We start from the raw sequence: 11,618 nt of genomic DNA on the forward strand, positions 1-11,618 counted from the left end.
CAAAGATTGGTAAAGGTACTGCTCCAGTGACAACTTGTGGCCACTTGTGTACCATTTTTCTGACAGTTATGCCATTTTTTATTAAGAAAGTTAAGAGAAGTAAGGGGAAATTAAGGAAAGTTGGGGGCTGGTGGCATTTCAAAAACATACGAGAATCTCCTCCCCTAACACTCACAAAAAAAAAACATTTGCTCCAAATTTCACTCGAAAGATTTACTGATTTAGTAGTAGAAGTGGCTCGGAAACCTGTCAATGATTTTTGTCAATGAGTCTTGGAAGAACTTTGAAAAAGTTTCTGGGCACTGTTGTCACTTCTGCCTGAACAGCTGGATATCTCGTCATTCCTTACTGAGGGTCTCTGGCAGAACAAGACTGGACTCCAGAGGATGAATATGGAAATATTCCTTTTGATTCCGGAGTGATTAACTTTGAAATAGCACATGTTTCTCAGCAACAAAACTTTCTAATGTGTGTTTTTCTTTTTAACCTCGGGCTGGACACTGATATTCTAACCGATTCCAGATGTATGGGTAAAAGAGCTGAGATACCGTACATGTGACATAACATCAAATTTGTTTGTTTCCAGCTCATCCATGCTAGTTAATGTTTAATCTTGATATGATGTCTTAGGCGTGGTGCTGCTCGACGCCTTCAGCAATGCATATAATGCCAAGGTTTGTGAGAAGGTACAGAGTCTAAAACAGGACAGCGAGATCTCTTTGCTAGTCTCATTGTTTGGGATTACTCAGAAGGAATAGACATGGGAAAAGGAATGGTTATATCCAAGACCCTGGCTGTCATTATTGGGATCATCACAATTTCCTGTGTTTGTGGTGTGGTGTTGATGCTTATTGCATACCAAGTTCAAATAGGTAAAAAAGCTCCAGTGCGACCACCGACTCCAGAGCCTACTACGCCTATACCAACTCTGCCTCCAGGAACTCTTAGACTCCCTGAATCTTTGATTCCGGAGAGCTACAAGGTCGTCCTCCAACCGTACTTTTACGTAGAGCTGCCTGAAAACGTTACGGAACAACCTAGATTAGATTTCATAGGAAACTCGACTGTGAGGTTAAAGTGCGTGGAGGAAACCTGGTTCATCTATCTTCATGTACAGGGCCTCAATGTAACAGACGTGAAAGTGAAAGATATGAATAATTCTAAGAAAATAGAAGTGAAGAACTATGAAATATATTCTGATGAAAGTAATTTCCTTAAGATTGAGGTCGATAGTAAATTGAAAAATGGGAGCTACTACGAGGTTTTCACTGCTTTTGAAGGGATACTTCATGAAGACTTGTCTGGATTTTACTTAAGTCGTTACACAGAAAAGGTTGAAAATGAAGATAAAGAGAGGTAAAGACTCAAAACACTTGGTTTTACTGTACAAAGTAAAAATTGGAAAAAAAAATTTCAGTTGGTAAGACTTGAAAATTTTGGGAAAAAATAAAAAAATGTACATGGAAAATTATTACCAAACTTTTTAAAAAAATGTCACCTTATATTTTTCAATTCCCTATTTTAAGTGTTACAAATTAAAGCAATTTTATATATTATATCCACAAGTTAGTATACGTTTGTGTGCATAATTGTGGGAATAACATCATTCCGTTTAATTAAAAAAAAATTTTTTTTAATTTTTTAAGAAACTTCCCCAGGGAAGACACACTGTAAAAAATACTTTGCTGCCTTAAAAATTTTTGTTCAATCAACTCGGATTTACAAGTCATTTCAACTTACAATTATTTATCTTGACTAGAGATGAGTTGTTATAACTACATGTGAGTTGTTATAACTTATAAAATTAAGTTGACTGTTCTAAACTGTATTTTGTGAGTTGTGACAACTCATCTCTGTTGACATGACTTGTAAATCTGAGTTGATTTAACAAAAAATTTGGGGCAGCAAAGTATTTTTTACAGTGATTTGTAATCGTTTAAAAAAAAAAAATTCACAGTAAATACGTGAAACATAAACCCTGAACATTTGGTTTCAATGTTTGTCTTGTTTAATTAGATTAATTATTATTTGTTTACTCATACTTCATATCTGTATAACTATATCTCCACACACAGATTCCTTGTCACCAGCCAGATGCAGCCCACAGATGCCAGACAAGTATTTCCATGCTTTGATGAGCCAGCATTGAAGGCTGTGTTTAATATTACCATTATCCACAGAGAGGAATCTAGAGCGATCTCTAATACCAAAGACGGTTAGGAACATTACTATTGTTAAAGTTAATCAATTCTTAGGGTGTTAATAATGATTCCTATTCCATGATATTTTGTCGTCCTGTTTGTGAGGTTACAATAAATGTCATAACTGCAAATAGACAAATTTAGGAATGGAAGTCTATTGCTGCTTAAATTATTTTTGCTGGTTTGCTTTTGTTTTGCAAAGCATTTCAAATGTGATTCATTTACAGTTTTGAAAGTACAAAAACATTCAAGCATTTTTTGTATTGCTGAGTTCAAACTTTCTGTTCTTGCTTTGTCATCAGTGGAGTCAAGCAATGGGGACATAGATGGAGAGACATGGACTATAACTACATTTGATCCTACTCCTGTTATGTCAACATATCTATTGGCTTTCACTGTAGCTAAATTTGATTATAAACGGCAAGATCAGAGAGTAAAAATGTCGGTATGTTCCTTTTATTTTATATGAGTTAACTGAGAGCTTTTTGTTGGTTTCTTAACAGAAACATTTCACACATGTAACAATGGTTTGAGGTAAATCCAGAATCCAGTCTTAAAAGTCCCGAAATCCCTTGATTCAAAAGTGTGTTTTCTTTTTTCTTTCTGAAGACATATGCTCGACCTGAAGCCATTAAAGAAGGACATGCTGATTACGCAGCAGAAATAGCAGGAAAGATTCTGAATTTCTACGAGAAAACTTTTGAATTGAGATACCCACTGGAAAAACTAGGTAAGCAATTGGAAAAAACTATACAAAATGAATGATAAAGTTCATAACCTGTTAAGACAGAACAGTACAGCTAAAATAAGGCATAAACCTGGATTTAAAACATAACTAAATCTTTTTAATTGCAGATCAAATTGCTGTGCCAGACTTCGGTGCTGGCGCGATGGAAAACTGGGGTTTAATTTCGTATCAGGAGTCAGGACTGCTGTTTGATAAAAATACATCATCTAACTTTGATAAAGAATGGGTGGCTACTCTGATTGCTCATGAGTTAGCACATCAGGTAAAACCTATTCATATCTTTTTACGATGCTGGTAAATTGACACGTGTTACTTAAATTGGGCTATATTCAACTGTATTATTAATCTAGCTATGAAAACCTGAAACAATATATGGTACATTGATAGGACATGAACACTGTATTACAAAATGGCCTACATAACATTTCATTTATATTCCTAATTTCAGTGGTTTGGAAACCTTGTCACAATGAGGTGGTGGAATGAACTGTGGCTCAATGAAGGATTTGCAACATATATGTCATACATGGGACTGGAAGCTGCTGGTTGGGACTTAGTATGTACATTTGAGCCTATATTATGTCTATATTCTGCATGTCATACATATATCAACCTATACGTAAGAAATAATTGAGGACGGGCCGTTTAATTATTCGAAAATAACGCACAGCCAAGGTGGCAATGCGGCATGATGTGGGGGTGCATTATTTTCAAATAATTCATAGGACTGGAGTCAATTATTTTGTTTATACCACGGTCAGACATTACCCATGGTGGTCAAGTGTGCATTTATCGAAACAGTGGAACATTTCGTAACCAATCAGAATAAAGTAATCAACAACCTCGTAGTATAAGTCTATAAAATCTTTATGTCCTTGACACAAACCTCATCTGATTGTATAATTTATGTTTGTTTTCAGAAAGATTTAATTGTTCTCAAAGAAATCCAGGTCGCTTTTCAAGTAGACTCTTTGAACTCTTCCCATCCTCTGAGTTTACCTGAAAATGAGATTCAAACATACTCTGACATCATAGACCTTTTTGATGACATCACCTACAGCAAGGTTGACACTTTTTCTCAATACAGTTAATATTTCTGAAAGCTAGTCCTGGCTACTCAATTGTCATCAATAAACTTTTGCACTTCTAGGGCGCTGCTGTGTTGAGAATGCTGTCTAAATACATAGGAGAAGAAGCATTTATGAATGGGATTAAAGTAAGCGAAGTTAATAAAATAAACCCATTTTAACTTTACTTTAATTTGTCTTGAAAAACAAATGTTGAAAAGGCACTAATTGCAAAATGTACATTTTTAGGCATATCTTAGCAAGTTCCAGTACATGAACCCTGTGTCTACAGATCTTTGGGAATGTCTGGATAAGGTAAAAAGAAAACCTGAGTATTTTACTTTATTACTTTATTTTACTTTTACAAATGATTATCACAACATTTCAGGAGAAAGCAAAAGATGTGGCAGCCTTTATGAGCACATGGATTGAGCAGGTGGGATACCCAGTGATCACCATCGACACCCGGACTGGTGATGTCTATCAGGAACAGTTTTTACTGAAGCAGACAGAGGGCCATGGGTGAGTTTTTAAGGAAACATGGCACACATCTCTCAATAAGCTGTTATAGCCAAAAATCGATAAGAATCATAATGTTGTCATAGCTTGGACTTAAGAGACACTGGCTATGTTTACATTCACAAAATTTTGTCAATCCAACTGAATTTAATACGATTGAAGGATACGGCAATTCAGTTTACATGCACCCTAAACATTGCAATCTGATTTAAATGTTCGTTTACATGTACATTCCATAGAAGGTATTTTTGCATCCGATTGAGAAAATACTACGATTCACGTGTTTACATGCGCACTTTTCTCCTACTGATCGGATCACAGATTGAAGTATATCACCCCCTTCAATCTGATCCAAATTTGCATCAGATCTCCCTCAATTGTATTGATTAAGCTGTTTACATGAAGGCTATTCAATACGATTGAGCCATCAATACGATTACAAACGGATAATTTGGTTGCATGTAAACGTACCTACTGAGGAGTTTAGTTTTGGCAGTTACACAAACACACATGTTGGCATATGTGGTATACGGGAACAATTACATAGACGCAATGCATTTTATACTGTACAAACTGTATATTCTATTCCCCCAACCATCATAAAAACCTGTTGGCAGTCTTTAATCTATCCCCGTAAACCATGTTTATAGCATAGTAAACATGTCATTATACCACTATTCATGTAAACCCCATAAACCACATATATCAACCCACCCCCCACTACCACACACACATAAGTTACACAAAAGTATTTCATTTAATATATTATTTTGCATATGTCATGTTTTGTACCATTACATATATTATACCGTTTCAACCATTTTTATAGCAGTTTATACTTATGCCTTTATTGTATTTTGTTTGTACAATATCAATATTTGTTGTACAATATTATACCTTAGCCCAACTATATCAATAATTTATGTACATCATGTCTGTATTTTTCTAACAGTATTCCATGGCATGTTTATATTATGCATATTAAATCTGATAAGACAGAGGACGAGTATTTGCTGACACAAAAAGGTCCAGGTGAGGAACAGATCATTTTGAAAACTTAATAAAAAATATTAAGTACTTTTATTTTAATATTACTTCTTAAATGTACACAAAAATATTATATAAATCTATATATAACTGCATAATTGCTGTTGTTGTTTGTTGTCCTTTAATCTTCACGCAGTAAACCATGCAAAGTTTAAAGTTACCAAAGATGTATGGCTTCTAGCTAACATCAACTGTTATGGATTTTACCGTGTGAACTACGATGAAGGAAACTGGAATAAACTTCTTATGCAACTTGAAAGTGATCATCATGTAAGACAATTTTTTTAATAAACATTTGTCGATCACAGAATTCATGTCAAGAAACTGCCATAGGTTTCAATGTTGGACAAAAATGCACATTTAACAGAAAAATAACTAGTTTTAACAGAGTCTTACTTCAGACTGGAAAGACCAAAACTGGTGTGATGTGAATTAAGAAAAACTGATTGTCTCTTTACAATGTTACTTATTTAAAGGAGATTCCAGTCATCAACCGAGGGCAACTCATTGATGACGCATTTAATCTTGCAAGGTACATTGTTGGTATTGTTTCTCCTTCAGCATTACACCATATATTACAATGATTTGTTGCTGTAGATATTAACTTACTATTTTATTTCTTGCAAGGGCTGGACGCCTCAATGTCACTATAGGACTAAGTTTGACAAAATACATGAAGAATGAAACTGAATACATTCCTTGGGAGTCAGCACTTAGAAACCTGGACTATTTCATCCTCATGTTTGATCGCTCTGAGGTCTACGGTCCTATAAAGGTAAGATACTCATTAATGAGGAACCATTCTCATATACGTAGATCCACCTACTCCCCATTTACTGTAAATGTCTTGCCCAGAAATACCTTCGTGACCAAATCGAACCACTATATGAGAGCTTTCAGAAATACAATGGAAGCATTCCTGAGAGCCACACTGAACAGTAAGCATCTTTTTTTTATATGTAGGCAATTGTTTTTAGTTGGACATCTATCGATGATTATTCTGTTTATTAATTTTTCAGGTATTGCCAGGTCACTGCAATTTCAGTTGCTTGCAGCAATGGCCTTCCTGACTGCCAGACAATGGCTCTAAATCTGTTTAGAGATTGGAGAGATATCGAAAATGGCACAAATGAGTAAGTTGTGTCTTTAGAGGGATAGCTTACCCAAAAATTACAATTCTGTCATTGTTTATTCACACTAAAGTTGTTGCCAACATGTATACATTTCTTTGCTCCGCTGAGCACATTTGCAATGAAGCTGAAAGCAGGAGCACCATTGACTTTAATAGTAGGATAAAAAAGTCAATAAAAGTCCCTTTAATATTATATATAATTAAGGCACATTACAGTTTGAATAAAATATATTATATTTTATACAACAGTTCTTTCAGGTTCTCGAATCTGATTGGCTAAGAGCTATGCGATATTGTACTGATAACGGCACAGTAACCGCTTCACCTTTCGTATCATTCCGCCACCTAGTGAATGGAGGTCCTAAACAGGCTCATCTCTGAATGGAAAACACAGACGCCTTGTTTTTAAACACTCTCCGTGTGTCTCATTAGTTCACTAGCTCATAAATCAGTCTGTGAATCCCCAATCAGAAGTTATTATTCCGTAAAAGATCAGCGCTCTTGGATGTTACGTAAAACTTAATGGGATTAATGTCTTGTCACATCGTGTGGACACTTGGAAAGAGGAATGTAAACACTAATTTTTTTCTGGAGCTATATCTCTTATCAGAATGCGAAAACACCGTGGAACTGCAGGTAAGCACCGCAGCTTTTAAATGTGGACATTGATCATTTATTTAATTGTGACGTGACTATTAAAATATGTTATGAGATATCGCCACTGGTATATTTATAAGCAGCATGCAAAAACATCTCTGACACTTATAAAAAACAGTTTTATATAGTACTGACAAGAACGAAGTCTAATAATAACCGAGTGCTCGTATCGCGTTAAGATGAAATGGTAAACCAATAGTAACATTATAGAAGTATAATATATTAACTTTTACCTCGTGCCAAAACAATAACAACACAAAAGACACTAAATATGAATAAGAAAACAAGTAATAGTTTCATCATGACACCAAATACTGGTGATTTGATCAAATTTTTGACCATCAGGCCAACATGAGAGCCAGGGAATCCCTGTCAAAGATGTAGCCCAGAGAGGGCGGTGGTCAGCGGGGCGAGTGAACACTGACGTCCGCTCATGCTTTGGTTCTCATACGTACCGAATCTCACTAAGCAAACGTTCAAACAGGCGCTATCTTTGCTAATCGACTGTACATTTAAATATAATACATATATATTTTTGACTGAACTAATCTTAAAACTACACTTTGTGACCAAGAAATTGTAATATTTAAAAACTGCGAATCCGTCCATTGAGTTAATATGAGATTCAAAGCAGCCGAAAGTGTTACCTGTCATTCTGGCCGCCCTCAAATCCGTGGCGGAAGAAATAGTTCTCAAACAAAGAGGCTTTTAAAATTACTCCGTTGTTGTTTTCTAGTTTTCGTTTTTCAAACGTGTGCCGTCGAACTGTTGTATAAAAGCAATATCGCTCTCGGAGTCGTGTGATATAGCTCTATATCATCACGGCTGTGATTGCCTCCGGCCTACGGCCTCGTGCCTCTGGCCTAATCACAGCCGTGATGATATAGAGCTATATCACACTCCTACTCCTACTAAATATTGACATCAATACATTTTATTGTACACATTTTCAAATAATCCTGTCTTTCCACATTTAGAATTCATCCAAATTTAAGGAGAGACATCTATTGCAGTGCAATAGCAGCGGGTGATGAAGAGGATTGGGAGTTTGCATGGGAAGAATATCAACGGGCTACTGTCTCCGGAGAGAAAGACAAACTGAGATATGCCCTGTCCTGTACCAAAGAAATCTGGTTGCTAAACAGGTCAGGGCAGAGAAGAGTTTACCATCTCAATAACCACTGATGTTATTCTACATATACGTAATTTTTTTTCATTTATTACTCAACAGATACCTTCAGTATACTCTTGACCCTACCAAGATAAGAAAGATGGATGTTGTCTCTACCATAAACTACATTGCCAAAAATGTTGCCGGACAGCCTCTTGCCTGGAATTTTGTTCGTGGCAAGTGGTTCTATCTGACACAAGAGTAAGTTGAGTTTTAGTAATTATTTTAAAAACTAAATGAAAAGTAAATGAAATCTAAAATTTGGTTTGGATTTTTAATGGATGTATAGTTCACAAAGGTGTAATTCATCACATCTACATAACTGTAACAAGTAGAAAGTATTACCTTGAATCTACTTTTTAACCCTAAACATTTTTGGGCTACTGAAATTTAAAGTAGCTAAAGTCATGGGGCATGATGCAAAGCCTGGGACATGCCATAGCCATACCCTGCACCAAGGTTTACCACCCAAGCTACATAATGGTATCAAAGATCATTAGCAATGAAGGGTCCAAAGGCTGGTTTCTGTAATAAATTCTCTTTGTTTTTGATAATTACCTCTCAGTTGCCAGGAAATCTTATTCATACTCTTCCCTATGCTTATATGACTAACAATCATCTTTATTGGACAGGTATGGAGCTGGAGTCATATCTTTCAGCAGTCTGATAGATAGCGTGACAAAGAGATTCTCCACAGACTATGAACTTCAACAGGTGCTATTGTCCACCCAGCTTTATTTAGTTACTTTCTGCACTCTAAAAAAGATTTGACCCAGGGCTGGGTGGCTGTGGGACAGAGCACATTTCTGGGTTGAAGTTACCCAAATAGTTGGTTGTTTTAACCACGTTGAAGCAACCCAGTATTTGGGTCACTTTGGCCCAGAGGTGTGTTCTGTCCTATTGTTAACCAGCCCGGGGCTAAAAACAACCCAATATTTTTTAGAGTGTGAATTATAGTAGAGAAATGATATAATCCCAGCAAGAATTTTGGGGTTCAAAAACGCCTATAGCGTCCAAACAGCCTAGACGTCTAGGCTAAAACAAGGCAAAATTTCAGTGAACATTTAATAGACATCTATTAAAATACGCCCAAAAATAAATTAAAAGCAAACATCATTGATGACTTTGCTTACTTTATAGAATATTATACATCTCGCTATTTTGGCAAAAACCAACATGTAGCCAAATTCAAGTTTAATTTTACTAGAAATGGGCTACTCATACACTGTAAAAAGTGAAAAGTTGGATCAATTGGTAACACCTAAATTTTTTTTAGATTAGATTTAGATAGATGAAGTTGATCCTACTTTTCAGTTTTTACACTATAACAGTCTATAAAGTTAACCTAGACCAGTGGTTCTCAAACTGGGTGGCCTCAGTTTTATGACATTTAAAAAATACACACATTTTTCATAAAATGTGTGTTAATAAACCTCAAAAAAATAAGTCTACTAACCAACAGCACTACATTGCATTATTTAATGTTTTGTTTAATTATTAATAATAATAATTTTAAGCTACCGAATTTTTAAAGGTCCTCTTCTTCCTGTGTTTTTGAAGCTTTGATTGTGTTCATAGTGCGCAATATAACATGTTCATGTTTCACGTGTAAAAAACGCAGTATTTTTCACACAATTTACTTATCTGTATACCACTGCTTTCACTGTCCTAAAAACAGGCTGATGTCTTCCTTGTTTTATGAAGTCCCTCCTTCAGGAATACGTAACGAGTTATGATTGTGTAGTTTGTTTATTGTGTTGTGATTTGACAGCAGCTTAGCTTAGGAGAGCCAGCTTAGCTTAGGAGAGCCGTTTGAGCTTAGCTGGCGACTGGCGTATTCCTGTGGGCGGAGTTTAGTCAAAAACATTGACGTCATTCAATCGGGAAGTATAGGGCTGTAGTCCAAACTGGCCGTTCGCTGTAGGCTTTGAAAGTGGAATTAAAGAAAATATATCGCCTGGCAGTGAACTTTGAGCTTTATTTTTTTTGCAGGTATTATTTAAGCTCTAACAGCAACATTACACACCAACTAAAGATTGAAAAATGCGATTAGGTAAAACTTGATCTTTAATGTCCTAAATTTTCTTTGTGGGGCCAGGAAAAACCGTTTGAGAACCACTGACCTAGACGATGGCTATTGCTTGCTGGGATGTAATAACTGATATGAGAGATCACACACAGCTGACTGATTTTAGATGTCTATAACTGTAATGACATTGACATGTTTCCATCAGTGTTCTTACACAAACATTCAATGTTCTCTACACAGCTGCAGCAGCTACAGCGCGAGCAGGAGGAGAACGGTCAGGAGCTTGCTTCTCGCACTTTGGAGCAGGTCATTGAACGGACAGAGGCTAATATTAAATGGGTGAATGAAAACAAGCAGATTGTAATGGACTGGTTCACTGCAGAGCTGAACCGCTGAGTTTTTGTAGGTCTGTATATTCTGCGCATACACGGTGGAGCCAGTACAATGAAAAACAGATGTAAAGGCATTCCACAATGATGGCAACACCCTCCTGTGGTTCTGTCATGGCTTTTAACAGAATAAGACGTCCAGAAGGATATTACTCAAAAGTGCAATTTTGAAATGGCTACATAACACATTACCAGTGTTAAATAAGCAAAAACCAAATTGATTGTGTATACAAGAGAAAAGGTCGAAATCAATATGCACAGTCCCCCTTAGGGACGGCTTAATTTATTATTTTTAATATGATTTAGATTAGCAAAGTTTATATTACTAACTTAGTATTGTTTACAGTGATAAAATCACTTTTAAAAAGCATATATAAAGCCATAAAGCACAAATGGCAGAAATATATTGTATATGGCTATAATTTTGTAATTTTATTACATGTATACAGTGTATTAGTTTATTATAAAAGCAAGTATTTTGAAACAGTATATGTTGTTTATAAAAGCATAGTTAATTTCGTTGATCACTGTGATAATGAAAACAATGCCACATTTGTTTACCCGAAACATTATATTTGTCAATCTTCTAAATAATTAAATAAACTGCTGTCTTCTTACACAATTGATATTTTGTTATTTGTTATTGTCAGTACACATA

At 35.7% G+C, this 11,618-nt stretch overlaps 1 protein-coding gene across 1 annotated transcript; it reads left to right on the forward strand.

Moving 5' to 3' along the window:
- The first annotated feature begins 209 nt into the window (after positions 1–209).
- On the forward strand, positions 210–11,582 carry anpeplb (alanyl (membrane) aminopeptidase-like b). The gene is made up of 20 exons (XM_055173325.2): positions 210–1,356; positions 2,076–2,215; positions 2,504–2,646; positions 2,811–2,931; positions 3,057–3,211; positions 3,398–3,505; positions 3,870–4,013; positions 4,100–4,165; positions 4,266–4,331; positions 4,405–4,538; positions 5,488–5,567; positions 5,719–5,852; positions 6,059–6,114; positions 6,210–6,357; positions 6,438–6,520; positions 6,602–6,715; positions 8,349–8,516; positions 8,603–8,743; positions 9,175–9,256; positions 10,812–11,582. Exons 1-20 carry the CDS (start codon positions 761–763, stop codon positions 10,965–10,967), a joined length of 2,835 nt encoding a protein of 944 aa, XP_055029300.2. The 5' UTR covers positions 210–760; the 3' UTR covers positions 10,968–11,582.
- The last annotated feature ends 36 nt before the right edge of the window (positions 11,583–11,618 follow it).

This window comes from Misgurnus anguillicaudatus, chromosome 15 (assembly GCF_027580225.2).
Source record: "Misgurnus anguillicaudatus chromosome 15, ASM2758022v2, whole genome shotgun sequence".
NCBI classification, from domain to species: Eukaryota; Metazoa; Chordata; class Actinopteri; order Cypriniformes; family Cobitidae; genus Misgurnus; species Misgurnus anguillicaudatus.